This window comes from Neovison vison, chromosome X, assembly GCF_020171115.1.
Source record: "Neovison vison isolate M4711 chromosome X, ASM_NN_V1, whole genome shotgun sequence".
Lineage (NCBI taxonomy): Eukaryota > Metazoa > Chordata > Mammalia > Carnivora > Mustelidae > Neogale > Neogale vison.
This window is the reverse complement of record NC_058105.1, coordinates 67,158,398-67,184,168: the sequence shown is the minus strand read 5'-3', so window position 1 is coordinate 67,184,168 and position 25,771 is coordinate 67,158,398. Positions and strand designations below refer to the sequence as shown.

At 39.0% G+C, this 25,771-nt stretch overlaps 1 protein-coding gene across 1 annotated transcript in view; it reads right to left on the bottom strand.

Moving 5' to 3' along the window:
• Positions 1 to 25,771, bottom strand: part of ZDHHC15 (zinc finger DHHC-type palmitoyltransferase 15) — a 201,653-nt gene that overhangs the window by 100,196 nt on the left and 75,686 nt on the right. Inside the window, exon 3 of the mRNA XM_044235924.1 lies at positions 19,072 to 19,166. Coding sequence (XP_044091859.1) covers positions 19,072 to 19,166 — 95 coding nt within the window. The remainder of the gene's footprint in view (positions 1 to 19,071; positions 19,167 to 25,771) is intronic.

Below are 25,771 nucleotides of genomic sequence, written 5' to 3'. Positions count from 1 at the left end.
AATATGGTCTTTTTCTTTCTTGTATCTTGTAACATTTTTTGGCTTAAAACCTCATTTCATGTGATATTAGTATACCTACCCTTCATCTCTTTTAATTACTATCTGCTTAGAATAACTTTTTCCATCCTTTCACATTTGTCCCATTTACTTTTGGTTGTAAAATAAGTTGTTTGTAGACAGCATAAAACAGTTGATAAGGGGACTTCCAGAGAAAATGGCAGAGTAGGAGGACCCTAGGCTCAGCTCTTCCCACAAATACAACTAGGTAACAGTCATATCAGTGTAAATAACCTGGAAAATGACCTGAAGACTGGTGGAATAAACTCCACAACTAAATGCAGGAAAAAGCCATGTCAAAGAGGGTAGGAAGGGTGGAGACATGGTCAGGAACTAAAGAGACTCCTGGGACTGTTTGCAGGACAGGACAGTGTGAGCCTGAAAAGGGGTGAGAAACAACCTCCCACACTAGGAAGTCTGCATAGGGAACACAAACTCCTATAACATTTGCATTTAAAAACCAGAGGGGCCGAATTTCATGAGCTCTTATAACTTGCAGAACTTAAAACCTGAAATTTTAAAGTATCAGCAGGCTCAGCTTTGGGAGAGCTGGTGGGCAAGAAGAAACTGAGTCCCCACTCTTAAAAGAACAGCACAATAAACAGCCTGTGGAGATATAGCATAGAAGCAGCAGTCTGAAAGGTACCTGGGGCATATGGGAAGGAGTTATTTACTAATCTCAGAGCAAGGCCTGGAGGGAGAGAACTAATAGGGAAACAAATCCAGGAAAGTCCATCTACCAAGATGCCATTTCCCTCCCCAGCCCTAGAGTTGGACTCTAAATTGCTAGCAATGCCGCCTTGAGCTCCTATGCAGTGCTGCTACCAATTCACTGCTCCAGACAGCCCATCTCAGTCCATCACTGCAGGGCCCCTCACACAGAAGACCAGGGGGGCACACAAAGCTTGCTAGCACCATCACCCTACCAACCACCCCCCCACACTATGCTTCAGTGGATGCATACTCTCCAATATGCTGTCAGCCAGAGTCCATACACAGTGGTGTCTCAGGTCTGGGAGTATGCAACCAACCCCTATAGTGGATAGCACCACACCAAAGTGACTTCGGCGTTGGAGAGAGGGAAAGATAATCACACAAACCACTCAGACTGAGACCCCAGCAGAGGGCTGGAGGCAGACAACTGGTCTGACTTCAGGCTTTGCCCACAAATGAAAGCTTCTCAGGGAAAAACATGAGGACAGCACCTTGTGGTTACTTGCTACTACATCTCTGGCAAATGCCTGATCTGACTTAACCAAGCCCAGGGTGTCCCCAGACTGCCCAAATACACTACAGGGAGAAAACACTGCCTATAACAGGCAAAGAGAGCCACTGGGGATGACTGGGCTGAGGGATAAAATGGCTCAGCCACAACAGCTGATTTATACACTACAACAGGGTGTATAAATTACATATTGGAGACATCCCTGAAGTGCCAGATTCTGAACAGGGGATACAGTACAGTAGGGCACTACAGGACATTTTCTGCATACGGTCATTACTTTCAAGTGCAGGAGACATAGCTGTCTTTCTTAACACATAGAAACAGACACAGAGAGTAAGACAAAATGAAGATACAGATGAATATGTCCCAAATGAAATGACAGAATAAAATTATAGTAAGAGACCAAAGTGAAACACAGATAAGTCATATGCCTGATAGAGAGTTTAAAGAAATGATTATAAAGGTACTCACTGGACTTGAGAACAGCGGAAGACATCAGTGAGACCCTTATGAAATATATTTTAAAAAATAGACATAAAAGAACCAATTAGAGATGAAGAACATGAAATTAAAAATACATTAGGTGGACTATATAGCAGACTAGATGAGGCAAGAAGAATGAATCAGTGTTCAGGTCATGATCCCAGGGTCTTGGGTTCGAGCCCTGCATTGGGCTCTCTGATCTGCAGGGAGCCTGCTTCCTCCCCTCTCTCTCTCTGCCTGCCTCTCTGCCTACTTGTGATCTTTCTCTCTCTTGCTGTAAAATAAATCAAAAAAAAATCTTAAAGAAAAAAAAAAGAATGAATCAGTGACCTGGAGGAGAAAGTGACGCAAAGTAATCAAGCTGAGTAGGTGAGATGAAAGAATGTGCAAAATAAGAGAAGATATAGGGAACTCAGTGGTGCTATGAAGTGTAATAACATTTGATTTATACAGATCCCAGAAGAAGAGAGAGAAAAGAGGCAGAAAATTTATTTGAGGTAATAATAGCGTATAATTTCTTGAATCTGGAGAAGAAAACAGAAATTCAGATTCAGGAGGCAGAGAGAGATCCACAATAAAATCAACCCAAGGGGGTCCACACCAAGAAACATAGTAACTAAGATGGCTAAAAGTAGTGATAGAAGTTTAAAATCATCAAGAGAAAAGAGAGTTACATAAAAGGGAAACAAACCCCCATAAGGCAGTCAGCTGATTTTTCACCAGAAACTTGCAAGCCAGATGGGAGTAGCATGATATATTCAAAGTGCTGAATGGGAAAAATCTTCAGCCAAGAATACTCTATCCAGCAAGGCTGTCATTCAGAATAGAAAGAGAGAGCTTCCCAGACAAATAAAAGCAAAAAGAATTCATGAACACTAAACCAGTCCTACATGAGTTGTTAAAGGTGAATCTTTAAGTGGAAAGGAAAGACCATAAGCTAGAGTAAGGAAAGTAGGAAACACAAAAGCAGTAAAAGTAAGTATACGTAAAAATCAGTAAAGGGACTCACAAAATAAAAGGATGTAAGGTATGACACCATATACTTAAAAGGTATGGAGGAGAGAAGTTAAGAATGGGTTCAAATTCTACCAAATATCAACTTAGTATAGATTGCCATATACAGAAGATCTTATATACAATCCAAATGTTAACCAAAATTCAAAAACCAGCAATAGGTACGCAAAAAATACAGAGAAAGGAATCCAGGTATAATCACTAAAGAAAGCCAACTAATATTGAGAGAAGAGAGCAAGGGAAGAAAGGAATGAAGAAAAACTACAAAAACAATGATAAAACAAGTAACAAAATGGCAACAAATACATACTTATCAATAATTACTTTGAATGTAAATAGAATAAATAATCTAAAGATATAGGGTGACAAAATGGACAAAAAAGAAGACCCAGCTATATGCTGCCTGTGAAAGGCTGATCTCAGACCTAAAGACACATGCAGATAGAAATTGAGGGGATGGAGAAGTATTTAACATACAAATGGATGTGAAAAGAAAGTCAGGGTAGCAATACTTATATCAGACAAAACAGACTTTAAAATAAAGACTGTAATAAGAGACAAAGAAGGGGCGCCTGGGTGGCTCAGTGGTTTAAGCCTCTGCCTTCGGCTCAGGTCATGATCTCGGGATCCTGGGATCGAGGCCCACATCGGGCTCTCTGCTCAACAGGGAGCCTGCTTCCCCCTCTCTCTCTGCCTGCCTCTCTGCCTACTTGTGATCTCTCTCTGTCTATCAAGTAAATAAATAAAAAAAATTAAAAAAAAGAGACAAAGAAGAACATTAATCATTAAGGGGAGAATTAAAAAAGAAGACATAACAATTGTTTATACACCCAACGTGGGAGCATTCAATACTTAAAGTAGCTAATAACAAACATAAAGGAAGTAATAGATAATAATAGTAGGGGTCTTTAACATCCAACTGACATAGATGGGCAGATCATCCAAACAGAAAATCAACAAGAAAACATTGGCTTTGAATGACACATTGGACTAGATAGATTCAAAAGATGTTCAGAATAATCCATCCTAATACAGCAGAATACACATTCTTTTCAAATGCATATGGAACATCCAGAACAGATCACATATTAAGCCACAAAACAAGTCTCAACAAATTAAAAAAGGTCAAAGTAATACCACTCATCTTTTCTGACCAAAATGCTATAAAATGAAAAATCAACAAGAAAAAAAATTAGAAAGTCTAGAAATACATGGAGGTTGAATAACATGCTACTAAACAATGAATGGGACAACCAAGATATCGAAGAGAAAATAAAAACAAATACATGGAGAAAAATCAAAATGAAAACAGAATCATGCAAAACCTTTGGGACACAGCAAAAGTGGTGCTAAGAGGGAAGTTCATAGCAATACAGTCCTACCTCAAGAAGCAAGAAAAATCTCAAACCAAATGTTTCATCTAAAGGAACTAGAAAAAGAGAAATAAACAAAACTCAAAACCTACAGAAGGAAGGAAATAATGAAGATTTGAGAATTAAATGAAGGAAGTACTAAAAAAAATAGAACAGATCAATGAAAGGTGCTGGTTCTTTGAAAAGATACACAAAATTGATAAAACTTTAGCCAGATTGATGAAAGAGGGAGAAGTAAAAAAAAAAAAAACAACCAAAATCATGTATGAAAAAGGAAAAATAACTACTGACACCACAGAAATACAGTGGATTATAAAAGAATCTCATGAAAAATTATATGCCATCAAACTGGATTACCTCGAAGAAATAGATCAATTTCTACAAATATAAACCTCCAAAAATTGAATCAGGTAGAGAGAAAATTTGAACAGACCATTTAGCAGCAACAAAAGTCAATCACTAATCAAAATACTCCCAACAAATAAAAATCCAGGACCAGATGGCTTAACAGGTGAAATTTACCAAACATTTAAAGGGTTACTATGTATTCTTCTCAAATTATCCCAAAAAAAGGAGAGGAAAGAAAACTTGAAAATTCATTTTATGAGGCCTGCATTACCCTGATACCAAAACCAGATAAAGACACTACAAAAAGGGAGAACTACAGGTCACTGTCTCCAATGAAAAGAGATTCAAAAATTCTCAACAAATTATAACAAAATTAAATACAATAATATTTTAGTAAAATCATTCACTGTGATCAAGTGGGATTTATTCCCAGAATAAAAAGGTGGTTCAATATTTGCAAATCGATCAATATGATACATCACATTAATATGAGAAAAGATAAAAAACATATGATCACTTCAATGCAGAAAAAGCATTTGACAGAGAACAACATCCTTTCATGACTAAAATAGTCAAGAAAGTAGGTTTACAGGGAACATACCACAATATAATAAAGGCCATGTATGACAAACCCATAGTTAATATTATAGTGGGGAAAAACTAAAAGCTTTCCCCTAAGACCGGGAAAAGACAAGGACATCCACTCTCACCACTTTTATTCAACACATTACTGAAAGTCCTAACTATAGCAATCAGACAACAAAAAGAAATAAAAGACATCCACACTGGTAAGGATAAAGTAAAACTTTGAGTATTTGCAGGTGACATAATATTCTATATTTCTCACTGATCAGAAAGGATGAATACCCACCATTTGCATCGACTTGGATGGAACTGGAGGGGATTATGCTAAGTGAAATAAGTCAAGCAGAGAAAGTTAATTATCATATGGTTTCACTCATATGTGGAACATAAGGAATAGCATGGAGGACCTTAGCAGAAGGGAGGGAAAAGTGAATGGGGAAAAAATAAGGGGAGACAAACCATGCGAGACTCTGGACTCTGGGAACCAAACTGAGGGTTACAGAAGGGAGGGTGGTAGGGGGATGGAGTAACTGGGTGACAGGTATTAAGGAGGGCACCTATGTTGATGAACACTGGGTGTTATATGCAACTAAGGAATCATTGAACACTACATCAAAAACAAATGATGTATTATATGTTAGCTAATTGAACATAAAAAATCAGTAGAGTGAAAAATCATAACTTTTAGAAATCTCCTACAGAGGGGGATATGACTGGCTTAAAGGTGTTCAGGTGGAGAAGTTGGGCAGAATCCCAGGTGTGACAGCATGGTTGGAGGATCCCTGGGTTTATAAGAAGAATCAGTGATGCCTAACTGGCAGCAGGGAAGCCTTTTGTGAAGAGGGAGTGTGGGTGCCACCTTTGTGCTCTGTGTTGTCATAAACTGCAAACTGCTAGATGGTCATGTGACCCCTTTCCTGGGAAGGGATGAGCAAAATGCTGAAGCGTGGTGAGACAGTTCCCCCTCCCCCAGGAGGAAAAGCAGTGGTCCAAGCTGCAAGAGGCCATAAATTTTGAGTTTTGAAACTCAGTCATGTGACTGAGATAAAAACGCTTACTCACAGGCCAGGTGAACACAGTTCTGATGGAAACTGGGGAGAGAAGAGTGCTGTTCTGTGAGGGCTTACTGAAGAGTGGAGGGCAAGAATTTTCAGCTTGGGGGCTAGAAGGTAGGGCATAGCCAGTATTCAATCCACCCACGAGTTCTGAGAGCCTTCAGGGAGCAAAACAGCACCACCTAGTTGAGTCTAGAGCTGCTTACACTAAATCCTGCTTCTCTTAGGATGGCAAGTGCTTTTCCACTAGGGTAAGTCAACCTGAGAATCAGTGGAACAGGCCCCTCCTCCAGAAGAGCAGAACAAACAACTAACTCTCACCAAAATTCCTGTTAAGATTTTTGTTTAATTTGACAGACAGAGATCACAAGCAGGCAGAGAGGCAGGCAGAGAGAGAGAAAGGGAAGCAGGCTCCCTACCGAGCAGAGAGCCCGACATGGGACTTGATCCCAGGAACCCAGGACCCGGAGATCACGACCCAAGCTGAAGGCAAAGGTCCAACCCACTGAGCCACCCAGGTGGTGCAAAATTACTGTTTATAGAGGGCTGGAAAGCTTTATCTCCTGGGGTAAACAGTATACAGCATTCTTTGCATTTTCATTCTTTAGTCTTTTAGTATTATTTTTTCCATTATTTATTTTTTAAATACTTTTTAAATCTTTTATAATTAAAAATTTTATATGTAGCTTAGATATATTATTTTTTGTTTCCTTTCATTGTATTTATATATATATATATATATATATGAAAGAAAGAAAAATATATATATATGTATATATGTTTTTCTTTCTGACTTTGGGGTCTAGTTTCTTTCAACAAGTGGACCAAAACACATTCAGGATCTAATTCTAAGTTTTTGCTGTTTTCTATGTCTTTCTTCTTTTCTTTCCTGGACAAAATGGCACAATGAAGAAATTCACACCAAAAGAAAGAATAGGAGGCAGTACTCACTGCCAGGGATGAATACTGATATAAGAAAGATGTCTGAATAGAATTAAAAATAATTTTAAAGATACTAGCTTGGCTTGATAAAAGCATAGAAAATACTAGAGAATCCCTTACTATAGAGATAAAAAAACTAAAATCTAGTCAGGCTGAAATTTAAAAATGCTATTACCAAATTACAGTCCAAAGTGGACACCATACAAATGAGAATGAAAAAAGCAGAAGAGGAAGTCAGTGATGTAGAAGACAAAATGATGGAAAATAAGGAAGTTGCAAAGAAAAGGGAAAGAAAACCATTAAATCATGAAGGTAGACTAAGGGAATTCAATGAATCAACAAAGTGAAATAATATCCATATTATAGGAATGTTAAAAGATGAGGAGTGGTAGAAAGGTGCAGAAGGTTTATTAGAACAAATTATAGCTGAGATTTTCCTAATCTGTGAAAGGAAACAGGCATTCAAGTCCAGGGAGCACAGAGAACCCCCTCAAAATCAACAAAATAGGTCAACACTTCAACATATTATAGTGAAGCTTATAAACTACAAAGAGAATATTCTGACAGCAGCTTGGGGAAAGAGGTCCTTCACACACAAAGGTAGACACAAAAGGCTGGCAGCAGACCTGTCCACAGAGAGCTGGCAGGCCAGAAAGGACTGGCATGACATATTCAGTGTGCTAAATGGGAAAAAATATGCAGCCAAAAATACTTTATCCAGGAAGAATGTCATTCAGAATAAAAGGGGAGATGAAGAGTTTCCAGAAAAATCAAAAACCAAAGGATTTTATATTTTTTAAAGATTTTATTTACTAAAGAGAGAGTAAGAGAGAGCGAGAGAGAGAGAGAGAGAGAACGAGTGAGCATGTGTGGGGAGGGGCATAGGGAGAAGGAAAAGCAGACTCCCCGTTGAGCAGGAAGCCTGACCAGGGCTCAAACGCAGGACCATGGGACCATGACCAGAAGCAAAGGTAGATACTTAACCAACTGAGTCACCCAGGCACTCCCCAAAACTAAAGGAATTTGTGAACACCAAATCAATGCTGCAAGAAATATTAAAGGGGATCCTTTGAGCACAGAAAGAGCCCAGATAGGAACAGAGACATTCTACAGGGACAGTGACTTTATAGCTAATACAATGGAACTGTATTCATATCTTTCAATAATTATTCTAAATGTAAATGGCCCCAAAGCTCCAATCAAAAGAAACAGGGTATCAGAATGGATAAAATAAAGAAGACCCATCAATAAGAGACTCACTTTAGACCCAAAGTCACCTCCAGATTGAAAGTGAGGGTGTGGAGAAAATTTTATCATTCTAATGGACATCAAAAGAAAGCTGGAGTAGCCATCCTTATATCACACAAACTGATTTTAAACAAAAGACTGCAGTAAGAGATGAAGAAGGACACTATATTATAATAAACAGTCTATCCAACAAGAAGATCTAAAAAGTGTAAATATTTATGTCCCCAACTTGGGAGCTGACAAGTATATAAACCAATTAATAACAAAATCAAAGAAACACATTGATAATAATACAAAAATAGTAGGGAACATTAACACTCCACTCACAGCAATGGACAGATCATCTAAGCAGATCAACAAGGAAATAAGGGCTTTGAATGACACACTGAAACAGGTAGACTTCATAGATATATTCAGAGGATTTCATCCTTAAGCAGGAGGACAAAAATTTTTCTTGAGTACATGGAACATTATCCAGATCAGATGACATATTGGGCCACAAATCAAGCCTCAACTGGTAGAAAAAAAACTGAGCTCATAGCCTGCATATTTTCGGACCATAATGCTATGAAACTTGAAGTCAACCACAAGAAGAAATTTTGAAAGAGCACAAATACATGGATTTTTTTTAAAGATTTTATTTATTTTATTTGACAGACAGAGATCACAAGTAGGCAGAGAGGCAGGCAGAGAGAGAGGGAGGAGGAAGAAGACTCCCTGCTGAGCAGAGAGCCCGATGCGGGGCTCGATCCCAGGACCCTGGGATCATGACCTGAGCCGAAGGCAGGGGCTTTAACCCACTGAGCCACCCAGGTGCCCCACAAATACATGGATGTTAATGAACATCCTACTAAAGAATGAATGAGTCAACCAGGAAATTAAAGAACAATTTAAAAATACATGGAAGCAAAAGAAAATGAAAACATGACAGTTCAGAACCTTTGGGATGCAGCCAAGGTGGTCCTAAGAAGGAAGTATATAGCAATACAGGCCTTTCTCAAGAAATACGAAAAGTCTCACATATACAACCTAACCTTACACCTAAAGGAGTTGGAAAAAGAAAAACAAATAAAGCCTAAAACCAGCATAAGAAAAATATTAAAGATTAGAGCAGAAATCTAAGATATAGAAATTAAAAAACAGTAGAACACATCAACAAAATCAGGATCTTGTTCTTTCAAAGAATTAATAATATTGATAAACCCCTAGCCAGATTTATCAAATAGAAAAGAAGAAGGACCCAAATAAATGAAATCATGAATGAAAGAGGAAAGATCACAACCAATACTGAAGAAATACAGTTATAAGAGCATATTATAAGCAATTATATGCCAACAAATTAGACAACCTGGAAAGTATGGATGCACTCCTAGAAACATATAAACTACCAAAACTGAAACAGGAAGAAATAGAAAACCTGTACAGATCTATAACCAGGAAAGGAATTGAATCAATCATCAAAAATCTCCCAAGAAACAAGAGTCTAGGACCAGATGGCCTCCCAAGGGAATTCCACCAAAAATTGAAAAAAGAATACCTATTCATCTGAAACTTTTCCAAAAAAGGGAAATAAAAAGAAAACTTCCAAACTCATTCTATGAGGCCAGCATTACCCTGATCCCCAAACCAGACTAAGACCCCACCAAAAAGGAGAATTACAGGGCAATATCCCTGATGAGCATGGATGCAAAAATTCTCACTAAGATACTAGCTATTCGGATCCAACAATACATTAAAAGGATTATTTACTGCAACCCAGTGGAATTTATTCCTGGGTTTCAGGGGTGGTTCAACATCCACAAATCAATCATAGTGATACAACATATTAATAAAAGAAAGGACAAGAACCCCATATGATCCTTTCAATAGATGCAGAAAAATCATTTGACAAAATACAGCATCCTGTCTTGATAAAGTCTCCAAAATGTAGAGATGGAGGGAACAGACCTCAACATCATAAAGGTATATACGAAAGACCCACAGTGTATATTATCCTCAATGGGAAAAACAGAGCTTTCCCCCTAGGTTCAGGAATATGACAGGGATATCCACTCTCACCACTGTTGTCCAACATAGTACAGGAAGTCCTAGCCTCACCAATCAGACAATAAAAAGAAATAGAAGGCATCCAAACTGGCAAAGAATTAAGTCAAACTTTTACTCTTCACAGACGACATGATAATCTATCTAGAGAACCCTAAAGACTACCCCCAAATTACTAAAATTGATACAGAAATTCAGTAAAGTTGCAAGATATAAAATCAACCCACAGAAGTCTGTTGCATTTCTATACACTAACAATGAGACAGCAGACGGAGAAATCAAGGAATCGATCCCATTTACAACTGCACCAAAACCCATTGCATACCTAGGAATTAACCTAATCAAATAGATAAAAGATCTGTACTCTGAAATTTATAGAATACTTAGGAAAGAAGTTCAGGAAAACACACAAAAACACAAAAGGAAAAACATTCCATGCTCATGGATTGGAAAGATAAATATTGTTAAAATGTGTATGCTCCACAAAGCAATCTGCACATCCAGTGCATTCCCTACCAAAATACTGCCAGCATTTTGTCCCAGCCGGGACAAACAATCTTAATATTTGTATGGAACCAGAAAAGACCCTAATTAGCTAAAGCAATGTTGAAAAAGAAAACCAAAGCTGGTGACCTCAGAATTCCAGACTTCTAGCTCTATTACAAAGCTGTAATCATCAAGACAGTATGGTATGGGCATAAAAACAAACATATAGATCAATGGAACAGAATGGAGAACCCAGAAATGGATCTTCAACTCTATGGTCAATTAATGTTGGTAAAGCAGGAAAGAATATCCATTGGAAAAAAGACAGTTTCTTCAACAAATGGTGCTGGGAATATTGGAGAGCCACATTCAGAAGAATGAAACTTGACCACTTTCTTATAGCATACACAAAAATAAACTCAAAATGGATGAAAAACCTACATGTGACACAGGGAATACATCAAAATCCTAGAGAACACAGTTAGCAACTTCTTTGACATTGGACACAGCAACTTTTTGCTAGGCAGATCTCCAAAGACAACGAAAACAAAAGCAAAAGTGAACTATTGGGATTTCATCAAGATAAAAAGCTTTTGCACAGTAAAGGAAACAATCAACAAAACCAAGACAATGGACAGAATGGGAGAAGATGTTCAAAAATCACATCTCAGATAAAGGGTTAGTATCTGAGATCTATAAAGAAATTATCAAACTCAACATCCATAAACAAATAATCTGTCAAGAAATGGGGAGAAGATATGAACAGACATTTCTCCAAAGAATATATGCAAATGGCTATCGTGAAAAAATTTTGAACATCATTCAGCATTAGGGAAATACTAATCAAAACCACAATGAGATATCACCTCACACTGGTCAGAATGGCTAAAATTAACAACAGAAGAAACAACATATATTGGTAATGATGCAGAGAAAGGGGAACTTTCTTATACTAATGGAGGAATGCACAATGGCGCAGCTACTCTGGAAAACAGTATGGAGGTTCCTCAGAAAGTTAAAAATAGAACTACCCTACTACCCAGAAATTGTACTGCTAGGTATTATTCCAAGTGATACAAAAATATTGATTTTAAGGGGCACATGCAACCCAATGTTTGTAGCAGCAATAACCCCAATAGCCAAAATATGGAAAGAACTCAGATGTCCATTAATAGATGAATGGATAAAGATGATGTGGTGTACACACACACACATACACACACACAGGAATATTACTCAGGCATCCTAAAAAATGAAATCTTACCATTTGCAATGATGAGGATGGAACTAGAGAGTATTATGCTAAGCAAAATAAGTCAGAGAAAGACAAATACCAAGTGATTTCACACCATGTGTAATTTAAGAAACAAAACTGATGAAAATAGGGAAAGGGACGGGAAAATAAGACAAAAATAGAAAGGGAAACATACCATAAGAGTCTCTTAACTATAGGAAATGAACTGAGGATTATTGGAGGGGAGGTGGATGGGTGATGGGCCTTAAGGAAGGCACTTAATGTAATGAGCACTGGGTGATATAAGCTATTTTTTTTAAACTTTTTTTTAATTTTTTTTATTTTTAAAATTTTTATTGTTATTTTTTTCCCAATTTATTTATTTTCAGAAAATCAGTATTCATTATTTTTTCACCACACCCAGTGCTCCATGCAAGCTGTGCCCTCTATAATACCCACCACCTGGTACCCCAACCTCCCACCCACCCGCCACTTCAAACCCCTCAAACTGTTTTTCAGAGTCCATAGTCTCTCATGGTTCACCTCCCCTTCCAATTTACCCAAATTCCCTATACCTAACGCCCCTTGTCCTCCATGCTATTGGTTATGCTCCACAAATGAGTGAAACCATATGATAATTGACTCTCTCTGCTTGACTGATTTCACTCAGCATAATCTCTTCCAGTCCCGTCCATGTTGCTACAAAAGTTGGATATTCGTCCTTTCTGATGGAGGCATAATACTCCATAGTGTATATGGACCACATCTTCCTTATCCATTCATCCGTTGAAGGGCATCTTGGTTCTTTCCATAGTTTGGCGACTGTGGCCATTGCTGCTATAAACATTGGGGTACAGATGGCCCTTCTTTTCACGACATCTGTGTCTTTGGGGTAAATACCCAGGAGTGCAATTGCAGGGTCGTAGGGAAGCTCTATTTTTAATTTCTTGAGGAATCTCCACACTGTTCTCCAAAGAGGCTGCACCAACTTGCATTCCCACCAACAGTGGAAGAGGGTTCCCCTTTCTCCACATCCTCTCCAATACATGTTGTTTCCTGTTTTGTTAATTTTGGCCATTCTAACTGGTGTAAGGTGATATCTCAATGTGGTTTTAATTTGAATCTCCCTGAGGGCTAATGATGATGAGCATTTTTTCATGTATCTGATAGCCATTTGTATTTCTTGATTGGAGAAGTGTCTGTTCATATCTTCTGCCCATTTTTTGATGTGTTTGTCTGTTTCGTGTGGGTTGAGTTTGAGGAGTTCATTATAGATCCTGGATATCAACCTTTTGTCTGTACTGTCATTTGCAAATATCTTCTCCCATTCCGTGGGTTGCCTCTTTGTTTTGTTGACTGTTTCCTTTGCTGTGCAGAAGCTTTTGATTTTGATGAAGTCCCAGAAGTTTATTTTCGCTTTTGTTTCCTTTGCCTTTGGAGACGTATCTTGAAAGAAGTTGCTGTGGCTGATATCAAAGAGATTACTGCCTATGTTCTCCTCTAAGATTCTGATGGATTCCTGTCTCACGTTGAGGTCTTTTATCCATTTTGAGTTGATCTTTGTGTACAGTGTAAGAGAATGGTCGAGTTTCATTCTTCTACATATAGCTGTCCAGTTTTCCCAGCACCATTTATTGAAGAGACTGTCTTTTTTCCACTGTATATTTTTTCCTGTTTTGTCGAAGATTAATTGACCATAGAGTTGAGGGTCCATATCAGGGCTCTCTACTCTGTTCCACTGGTCTATGTGTCTGTTTTTATGCCAGTACCATGCTGTCTTGGTGATCACAGCTTTGTAATAAAGCTTGAAATCAGGTAAGGTGATGCCGCCAGCTTTATTTTTGTTTTTCAACATTTCCTCAGCGATTCGGGGTCTCTTCTGATTCCATACAAATTTTAGGATTATTTGCTCCAGCTCTTTGAAGAATGCCGGTGGAATTTTGATCGGAATGGCATTAAAAGTATAGATTGCTCTAGGCAGTATAGACATTTTAACAATGTTTATTCTTCCGATCCAAGAGCATGGAATGGTCTTCCATCTTTTTGTGTCTTCTTCAATTTCTTTCATGAGTGTTCTGTAGTTCCTCAAGTATAGATTCTTTACCTCTTTAGTTAGGTTTATTCCTAGGTATCTTATGGTTCTTGGTGCTATAGTAAATGGAATCGATTCTCTAATTGCCCTTTCTGTATTTTCATTGTTAGTGTATAAGAAAGCCACTGATTTCTGCACATTGACTTTGTATCCTGCCACGTTGCTGAATTGCTGTATGAGTTCTAGTAGTTTGGGGGTGGAGTCTTTTGGGTTTTCCATATAAAGAATCATGTCATCTGCGAAGAGAGAGAGTTTGACTTCTTCATTACCAATTTGGATACCTTTTATTTCTCTCTGTTGTCTGATTGCTGTTGCTAAGACTTCTAATACTATGTTGAACAAGAGTGGTGAAAGTGGGCATCCTTGTCTTGTTCCTGATCTCAATGGGAAGGCTGCAGGCTTTTTCCCATTGAGGATGATATTTGCTGTGGGTCTTTCATAGATAGATTTGATGAGGTTCAGGAATGTTCCCTCTATCCCTATACTTTGAAGCGTTTTAATCAGGAACGGATGCTGGATTTTGTCAAATGCTTTTTCTGCATCAATTGAGAGGACCATGTGGTTCTTCTCTCTTCTCATATTAATTTGTTGTATCACATTGATTGATTTGCGAATGTTGAACCATCCTTGTAGCCCAGGGATGAATCCCACCTGATTAAGGTGGATAATCTTTTTAATGTGTTGTTGGATCCTGTTGGCTAGGATCTTGTTGAGAATCTTAGCATCCATATTCATCAGTGATATTGGTCTGAAATTCTCCTTTTTGGTATGGTCCTTGCCTGGTTTGGGGATCAGGTTATGCTGGCTTCATAGAAAGAATCTGGAAGTTTTCCTTCTGCTTCAATTTTTTGAAACAGCTTCAGGAGAATAGGTGTTATTTCTTCTTGGAAGGTTTGGTAGAATTCCCCAGGGAATCCGTCAGGTCCTGGGCTCTTGTTTTTTGGGAGATTTTTGATCACTGCTTCAATCTCGTTATTAGATATCGGTCTATTCAGGTTGTCGATTTCTTCCTGGTTCAATTTTGGTAGTTTATATTTTTCCAGGAATGCATCCATTTCATCTAGGTTGCTAAGCTTATTGGCATATAACTGTTCGTAATAACTTCTGATGATTGTTTCTACTTCCTTGGCGTTAGTTGTGATCTCTCCCTTTTCATTCATAATTTTATGAATTTGGGATTTCTCTCTTTTCTTTTGGATTAGTGTAGCCAGTGGCTTATCGATCTTATTGATTCTTTCAAAAAACCAGCTTCTAGTTTCATTGATACGTTCTACTGTATCTCTGGTTTCTCCCTCATTGATCTCAGCTCTAATCTTGATGATTTCCCTTCTTATGTATGGAGTTGGTTTGATTTGTTGTTGATCCTCCAGTTCTTTAAGGTGTAGAGACAGCTGGTGTGTTCTGGATTTTTCAATTTTTTTGAGCAAGGCTTGGATGGCTATATATTTTCCCCTTAGGACAGCCTTTGCTGTATCCCATAGGTTTTGGACAGAAGTATCTTCATTCTCATTGGTTTCCATGAATTGTTTCAGTTCTTCTTTGATCTCCTGGTTGATCGAAGCATTCTTAAGCAAGGTGGTCTTTAGCTTCCAGGTGTTTGAGTTCCTTCGGAACTTTTCCTTGTGATTGAGCTCCAGTTTCAAAGCATTGTGATCTGAGAATATGCAGGGAATAATCTCAGTCTTTTGGTATCGGTTGAGTCCTGATTTGTGACCCAGTATGTGGTCTATTCTGGAGAAGGTTCCGTGTGCACTTGAGAAGAATGAGTATTCTGCTGTTTTAGGGTGGTATGTTCTGTATATATCTATGAGGTCCATCTGGTCCAATGTGTCATTCAATGCTCTTGATTCTTTATTGATTTTCTGCTTCGATGATCTGTCTAATTCTGAAAGAGGCGTGTTAAGATCTCCTACGATTAGTGTATTCATATCAATATGACTCTTTATCTTGATTAACAGTATTCTTAAGTAATTGGCTGCTCCCATATTGGGAGCATAGATATTTACAATTGTTAGATCATCTTGGTGGATAGTCCCTTTAAGGATTATGTAGTGTCCTTCTGTATCTCTGACTACAGTCTTTAGTTTGAAGTCTAATTTATCTGATATGAGAATCGCTACCCCAGCCTTCTTTTGAGCCCCATTGGCATGAAAGATGCTTCTCCACCCCTTCACTTTCAGTCTGTGTGTATCTTTAGGTTCAAAATGGGTCTCTTGTAGACAGCATATGGATGGGTCCTGTCGTTTTATCCATTCTGCAACCCTGTGCCGTTTTATGGGTGCATTTAGGCCATTCACATTGAGAGTGATTATTGATAGATGTGTTTTTATTGACATCGAGTTACCTTTGAAGTCTTTCTTTCTGTAGACTGTCTGTATATTTCTGTTCAATGCTATTCTTGGGATTTTTCCTCTTTTATAGAACCCCCCTTAATATTTCCTGCAGTATCGGCTTGGTGGTTGCATAGTCTTTTAAGCCTTGCCGGTCTTGGAAACTCTTTATCTCTCCATCCATTTTGAATGTCAGTCTTGCTGGATAAAGTATTCTTGGCTGCATGTTCTTCTCATTTATTGCCCTGAATATATCTTGCCAGCCTCTTCTGGCTTGCCAGGTCTCTGTGGACAGGTCTGACGTTATTCTGATGGGCTTCCCTCTGTAAGTAAGGAGCCTCTTTGCCCTGGCGGCTTTCAAGAGATTATACCTACAATTATAATTTCTCAATTTGACTATCAGGTGTCGTGATGTTTTTTTGGAGTGTATAATCTTGGGTGGAGACCGTTCAGCCTCTAGTACATGAACGCTGGTTTCATTCGCGAGATTCGGAAAATTTTCATGAAGGACTTGTTCCACGATATCTTCTAGACTTCTTTCTTTCTCCTCCCCTTCAGGAATTCCAATAATTCTGACGTTGGAACGCTTCATGGCATCATTTATTTCCCTAATTCTGCTTTCGTGGGATCTAAGCTGTTTGTTCCAGGCTTCCTCCTGATCCTTTCTCTCTATCTGTTTGTCTTCCAGATCACTAATTCTATCTTCTGTCTCAGTTACCCTAGCTTTGAGAGAGTTTAGATTGGATTGGAACTCATTGAGAGCATTGTGGACCTCCTCCCTGGTAGCTTTAAGCTCCGCCCTAACATTGTGAACATCCTGTCTGGTCGCTTTCAGTTTGGCCCTAATCAATTGTTTGGTCATCCATGGCTTTCTCCAACCTAGCTATTGCCTGGATAATTGTTAGCCTGAATTTTCTTTCCGACATATTGTCTATGTTGATAGCCGTTAGCTCTGTTGCAGAAGGTCCATCCTCTGTATTTTTCTTCTGTTGGGCATTCCTCCTCCTAGTCATTTTGGTGGGAGAAGACTGAACAGATGTAGCTGGATGTATCAACTCTGGTGCAGTCAAGGTGCACCCTGGAACACTTCCTGATCTCCGTCTCAGAGAGAAGCCTCAGTCTGGGTGCAGAAGCTGAATAAATTCCCCCTTGGACGCTGGCAGTGCAGGTTCTAAGTTTCAGACCCTGGGGGCGCAGTATCTTTTGCTCGTCCCCAAAGCCAAGGCAGTGGCGGCTGTCTGGGAGCTCCTGACCGCCAGAGAGGTTCCAAGCAGCGATCGCACACTGAGATTTTGCCGCCGGCCCGGGCAGGGAGTGCCCGGCTTGCGCGCACCTCTTTTCAGAGGCGGCTGTGGGTCGGGCGCGCGTCTGGGGCACTGAGAACGGGGCGCTGGTCCGTAAGCCGCAGGCTGGGCTTTTGCGCGCCTCTGTCCGGGGAAGAGTTTCGCGCGTGCGCGGCTTAGACTTTGAAACAATAGCGCGGGTCAAGAAGCGCCCCCAGGCCTTAGAAACCCAGGAGAGCTGGAGGGACGTGCGCGCGCATCTCAAGCTTTGTGGTAGGGCTAGTGAGCGTTCTGCAGACAGGCACGGCTCCCATCCCCTCACAGGAGCCGGAACCCCCCACGCTCTGGGGCGCGCTGGCGGCTTAGGGACCAGGAGCGGTTTCACCGCTTCACTCTCTCTGCCTCCGCGCCGGGGAGGCCGTGCCGGGGACTTAAGCCCCTGTCCCTAGCCGCCCCGATTCCCACAATTTGCCCCCGCGATCCTTTGCTCTTTTGGAGTGCTTTCAACCAGTCTCCAAGTTAATGCTGGTCCCCAGACGCAGGGCACTCTCGCTCGTATCGGGGTATTACTTTTGCACCGGTCACCTCTGGTGGCTCCCTCCCCCTTTTGTTTATCTTCCAATATCAGTCCGCTGTTCCCATTCTGCTTTACCCGCTCACTGGCATCTTCTGCCCCTGTAGAGATCCAGACGTGTATAATTCTGATCTCAGGCTGATTTCATGGGTGATCGGAGTTCGTTGGTAGGTAATCAGTCACTTTGGGGTACCAGCTGAAAAGATGCCTCTTCCTAGTACCCCGCCATCTTGTCCGATCTGATATAAGCTATTAATGAACCACTAAATTTTACTCCTGAAGCTAATAACATATGTTAACTTAATTGAATTGAAATAAAAATTTTAAAAAACAATTATATCTAATTCAAATAATGGTTTCTTAGTTTTCAATATATCTATGGCCAGTGATTTTACGATAGATTATCCTTCTATATCTTTCTGCAGGAAGCCTTTCTCTGGATCTGTTGCCTGTCAGGTTCTTCCAACTCTCTCCCCTGGGATTACACTATATTCCTTAATTTGCCTACCCTTAATTTGCCTTTATCATTAAGAGGACTTTTTAAAAATTACCTTGAATCTCTTCTCCTTAAATGAAGGCTATTTGTTTCTTTTCTCATCTTCTGTTCTTTGGGGTTTTTGTTTGTTTGTTTTTTGTTTGTTTGTTTGTATTTCTGCTTTCCTGTCTCTTTAGCCTTTGGGAAGTAACCAGGATTCTTACCTTCTGATTTGGCTGTTGTGGGAGTGTAAATATAGACTTCCAGTAGGTCCAGGTAAAGAACACAAAGATGGCATGGTAGAATATGAGGTAGATAACTGAAATTTAAAAGAAAAAAATCAGTGTTTATATTATCTTTTTTGTCTATTTCTAGCAGTTCAAAAAGATGTAAAACTAAACAACAAATTTCTGTTATGTTTTATTACCAGGTATTTTCTATGATTATTATAAAATGTTAATTTTTACTTTTCCCCATGAAGTGACAGAAATAAGTTACAGTGCCAAATTTTAAGTGAGACCTTCTGGAAGTTGTATGTTTTAAAAGTTACCATGTGATCCTAAAACTAAATGGAAAATGTTCTTTATGACAATGTGAGGGAAGCTACTATAGCCACTTATCATTATCTGTCATTGTATGTGCTAAAAGATGACAATGATAGTATTTGCACAACACTACAGAGTTTACAAAATGATTTCATAATACTATCTCATTTTATTGTTTCAATAACTTTGTATGACAGGTAAAAGGGTAAGGACAGTTGGTTAACTATTAGAAATAGTTAATGATCCAAAGTGATACAGCTACCATACAATGTATCCAGGTCTTAAACACAGGATTACTAACTATAAATCACAAGTTCTTTTCAGTATCCTCAAAGACTACATATTCATTTTTTTTGCAAGCAATCTGGATTCATATTTACTGAATCCAGTAATTAGAGACATCTTTTCTAGCACTAGAAAGCAAGGTTCCATATGACTGCATAACTGCATCTGGTTAGAGTCACATCCCAGGATAAAGGTTGGTAGGGTAATAATCTGCGAGTCCTAATTTTACATAAGAAACACTATTAAACTTAATATAAAGATGACAGTGAACTTTAACTTACAGCATCAACATTGTCAAGGTCATTATGTACAAAGCAGTCACTTTCAACTTTGTTAAACCAATAGAACATGACAACGTCTTCAGATCATATACTTTTGAAATGGGAGTTGTATCTGCAATAGTTGTAAAAGTTGCTTCCATTGCTTGTCTTTCATATTCTTTGCCTCTTGGATAGCTCTTCTGATATCAAAAAAATTCACTATTCTCCACAGAGGGCATTATAAACTGATAGTCATGTTGCTGTTTCACTGTGAGTTCTCGTGTGGCAAGGTATTATTACCTCAATCAATCAGAAAGACTCAAGGGATTGATGACTCAAGACGAAGTTAATAGTGCTGAGTGCCTTATGCATATATGGCTGAATTGAGAAAACTGTACTCTCTTGGCCCAGTGCTCCTAGTCTTATGTTGCAAGTCCTTTTTTATGTGCTGCACTGGTGTAAATGAAATCTCATTTTCAAATTCAAGCAATAAAGTAAAAAGTAAGATCCACCACACACAGACATCTAGCCTCCCACCTCCCCTCCTAGGGTATTAATACCCATTTGCTGTTTGCTGCGTATCATTACAGATCTTCTGATTTTTATGTATTTATATGAATATATGAACACAATATAAACATGGAATTTTTGTAATATTTAAAAGTGTTTTCATTGTATTTCTTTTGAAAGGTAATACATTCACAACACTCAAAATTTGAAGGCATAAAACAGTACACAGTGAAAAGTTTCCCTTCCATCTCTGTCCCTCAGCCACCAAGTTTCCTTCCTGAAAACAACAAATGTTAGTTTCATGACTTCATGCTGTACCCTTTAGGATTTTACACATATAAAAACACTGAAACGGTGTGGTTTTTACCCACAGAAATAGTATTCTATATATAGTTTTGTACCAATTTCTTTTTCACCTTCTATAAGTTGTAGATCATTCTATTTAATATAACCTGCAAAGAATAAGCTTTCTCACTCTTTAAAAATGTTGCATGGGTTTTCATTGCATCAATGTGCCATAATTTAACTGAAGTGTTTCTGATGAATATTTAGTTTTTTCTTCTTCTCTTGCTACTACAAACAATGCTGTAATAAAAAATTTTGTATATATGTCTGTGGCACATATACTAAATCTATAGGGTCAATTCCTTAAAGTGGGATTGCTAGGACCAAACATAGGTCTTTTGGCAGATGAGGTCAAACTACCATTAAAAAAAAAGAAAAGTTTTTTTTTTTCTGGTGTAGGAGAACCATAAGGTTCCACAGGGCCACTCAGGTGATATTCAGGACAGGCATGCCTGGGGATTGCAGGGCAGAACTCAAGGAGAGCACTCACATGAGGGGAGCATAGGGATCCTGCTCACAATGAACCCACCAAACTCCCAGCCACCTATCCACTGATAATTCCTGCTGCTGCCCCACCCATGCACTTTCCCACACCTGTTCTGTGGCTAGGCACCAGAAGGTTCCACATGGCCACTCACTGGGTTGTGGCTCCCTAAGTCCTGTGATCAGTGTTGGGGTGGTAGAGTGAGCAAGACTGTGGTTAGAAGGGACCTCAGACATTACCTGCACCAACACTTATTTCACAGGTTCAATTAAGGTACCTACAAGGGTCTGTTACACTTTGTCATCTCCCTTGTGGTTTCAGGTCACACCAGAGTGAAGATATCGAAGTTCCATATGTATGAGCCCACAAACTAGAAGAATTTTCCTCTTAATAGGGAAGAGGAGAGATGGTGGTGGAGTAGGAGGACCCTAAGCTCATTTCAACTCATGAACACAGGTAAATAACAATCAAATCATCATAAATAGCTCAGAAAAAGACCAGAAGACTGGTAGAACTAGAGAACTATAACGAGAGAAGAGGCCACATCAAAGGAGGTAGTAAGTGTGGAGATATAGTTTAGGGGAAAATGGATTGTGGACGCTATGCAGGGAAGGGAGATGTGGTCATGGAGAACGAGAGAGAGGGAGAGAGAGAGGACAGAAGAGAGAGAGAGAGAGAGACAATGAGAGACAAGCACATAGGGGGATACAAAAGGTTTCCCCAAAGCCATTGGCTTGGAAAATGAGAGGGGCTGGGTTTCGTGAGTTCATGCAACTAGCAGGGCTTAAAGCCTAGAGCTTTAGGGACCCCTGGGTGGCTCGGTTGTTTAAGTGTCTGCCTTCAGCTCAGGTCATAATCATGGTGTCCTGGGATCAAGTCCCACATCGGAATCTATGCTCAGCAGAGAGTCTGCTTCTCCATTTTTCTTTCCCTCTGCCTCTCCTCTCTGCTCGTGCTTGCTCTCTCTTTCTCTTAAATAAATCAATAAATAAAATCTTTTTAAAAAGTGAGAGACTTATTTCTTTATAATTAATTATTTTGTAACTATAATTATTCTTATAAACTGTTGGGACAATGACTTTTAAGTGTGATGCTCTAGTGAGATTCCAGATCACTAGAAAAATCAAAGGGCCTGTGAACAGTATTCCTGAATTGCCACTAGTCATTGACATTGGAATGAAACAGGAAAACATCTTTTTCTAAAGCAAACAGGCAGGGTAGAGTCTTTTGCTTATCTGGTAGTGATCATAGTCATGGGGCATTGGAAGCAGCTGGAGCTGTGATTACCACATGAAAGTCAAAACCTTTCAAGTGTTTTTTTCCCCCTTCCACATGTGCAAATGTTTTCAGAAGAAGAAATCAGCCATAAGGAACATGACCAATTGTCAAAGAAAAATCCTTAAGCATACAGTTTTTCTGAATTTAGTCACTGTGTTGCACTGTGAATATTCCATTATGGAAGCAGCTTCTGAAATGACAAAGCTACTTGAACTTTTTTCTTGAAATAATAATTCCTAAACATCTTGATAAAAATGATGGAATCTGAAACCACATGGTGGAAGTATCATAAAGTTGTTATTAGCAACATCTTTTGCCAGCAGGATGCCTTTCTATTTGTTGCTCCCAGGGACTAATGAAAAATGAGTGATTTTGTGTGTGTGTATGCACATGCAAACACTTTCTTGTGTGAATAAGAGCAGATAAGCTGCTGTAAATGCAGCAAGATGAGCACCAAAATGGGGAAAAGAGGAAAATAATGGTATTTTACTGTATATATTTAGACAAATAATGTGTCAAATAATAAAATGTGTTATTAATGTGTTGTTATAAAAATGTGTTATTATGTGTTATAAATGTGTTATTAATGTGTTGTTATGTGTTAAATAAATGTGTTGTTAATGTGGCAATTATCCAACATACCTCTTTTCTTAAAAGCTATTGTTGAAAACTGTTTTATTTAAAAAGACATTTTCTATAATATCTTTTATAACATTTGATGACGAAAAGCATTTGAGTTGGTAGAGTTGGGTAATGGGGAGGAGGCTATACCTTTCAACTACATACCATCATTCCTTTTTTTTTTCCCCAATTTATTTATTTTCAGAAAAACAGTATTCATTATTTTTTCACCACACCCAGTGCTCCATGCAAGCTGTGCCCTCTATAATACCCACCACCTGGTACCCCAACCTCCCACCCCCCCCGCCACTTCAAACCCCTCAGACTGTTTTTCAGAGTCCATAGTCTCTCATGGTTCACCTCCCCTTCCAATTTACCCAAATTCCCTACTCCTCTCTAACGCCCCTTGTCCTCCATGCTATTGGTTATGCTCCACAAATGAGTGAAACCATATGATAATTGACTCTCTCTGCTTGACTTATTTCACTCAGCATAATCTCTTCCAGTCCCATCCATGTTGCTACAAAAGTTGGATATTCATCCTTTCTGATGGAGGCATAATACTCCATAGTGTATATGGACCACATCTTCCTTATCCATTCATCCGTTGAAGGGCATCTTGGTTCTTTCCATAGTTTGGCGACTGTGGCCATTGCTGCTATAAACATTGGGGTACAGATGGCCCTTCTTTTCACGACATCTGTATCTTTGGGGTAAATACCCAGGAGTGCAATTGCAGGGTCATAGGGAAGCTCTATTTTTAATTTCTTGAGGAATCTCCACACTGTTCTCCAAAGAGGCTGCACCAACTTGCATTCCCACCAACAGTGGAAGAGGGTTCCCCTTTCTCCACATCTTCTCCAACACATGTTGTTTCCTGTTTTGTTAATTTTGGCCATTCTAACTGGTGTAAGGTGATATCTCAATGTGGTTTTAATTTGAATCTCCCTGAGGGCTAATGATGATGAGCATTTTTTCATGTGTCTGATAGCCATTTGTATTTCTTGATTGGAGAAGTGTCTGTTCATATCTTCTGCCCATTTTTTGATGTGTTTGTCTGTTTCGTGTGGGTTGAGTTTGAGGAGTTCATTATAGATCCTGGATATCAACCTTTTGTCTGTACTGTCATTTGCAAATATCTTCTCCCATTCCGTGGGTTGCCTCTTTGTTTTGTTGACTGTTTCCTTTGCTGTGCAGAAGCTTTTGATTTTGAATGAAGTCCCAGAAGTTTATTTTCGCTTTTGTTTCCTTTGCCTTTGGAGACGTATCTTGAAAGAAGTTGCTGTGGCTGATATCAAAGAGATTACTGCCTATGTTCTCCTCTAGGATTCTGATGGATTCCTGTCTCACGTTGAGGTCTTTTATCCATTTTGAGTTGATCTTTGTGTACAGTGTAAGAGAATGGTCGAGTTTCATTCTTCTACATATAGCTGTCCAGTTTTCCCAGCACCATTTATTGAAGAGACTGTCTTTTTTCCACTGTATATTTTTTCCTGTTTTGTCGAAGATTAATTGACCATAGAGTTGAGGGTCCATATCAGGGCTCTCTACTCTGTTCCACTGGTCTATGTGTCTGTTTTTATGCCAGTACCATGCTGTCTTGGTGATCACAGCTTTGTAATAAAGCTTGAAATCAGGTAAGGTGATGCCGCCAGCTTTATTTTTGTTTTTCAACATTTCCTTAGCGATTCGGGGTCTCTTCTGATTCCATACAAATTTTAGGATTATTTGCTCCAGCTCTTTGAAGAATGCCGGTGGAATTTTGATCGGAATGGCATTAAAAGTATAGATTGCTCTAGGCAGTATAGACATTTTAACAATGTTTATTCTTCCAATCCAAGAGCATGGAATGGTCTTCCATCTTTTTGTGTCTTCTTCAATTTCTTTCATGAGTGTTCTATAGTTCCTCAAGTATAGATCCTTTACCTCTTTAGTTAGGTTTATTCCCAGGTATCTTATGGTTCTTGGTGCTATAGTAAATGGAATCGATTCTCTAATTTCCCTTTCTGTATTTTCATTGTTAGTGTATAAGAAAGCCACTGATTTCTGCACATTGACTTTGTATCCTGCCACACTGCTGAATTCCTGTATGAGTTCTAGTAGTTTGGGGGTGGAGTCTTTTGGGTTTTCCATATAAAGAATCATGTCATCTGCGAAGAGAGAGAGTTTGACTTCTTCATTACCAATTTGGATACCTTTTATTTCTCTCTGTTGTCTGATTGCTGTTGCTAGGACTTCTAATACTATGTTGAACAAGAGTGGTGAGAGTGGGCATCCTTGTCATGTTCCTGATCTCAATGGGAAGGCTGCAGGCTTTTTCCCATTGAGGATGATATTTGCTGTGGGTCTTTCATAGATAGATTTGATGAGGTTCAGGAATGTTCCCTCTATCCCTATACTTTGAAGCGTTTTAATCAGGAACGGATGCTGGATTTTGTCAAATGCTTTTTCTGCATCAATTGAGAGGACCATGTGGTTCTTCTCTCTTCTCATATTAATTTGTTGTATCACATTGATTGATTTGCGAATGTTGAACCATCCTTGTAGCCCAGGGATGAATCCCACCTGATCATGGTGGATAATCTTTTTAATGTGC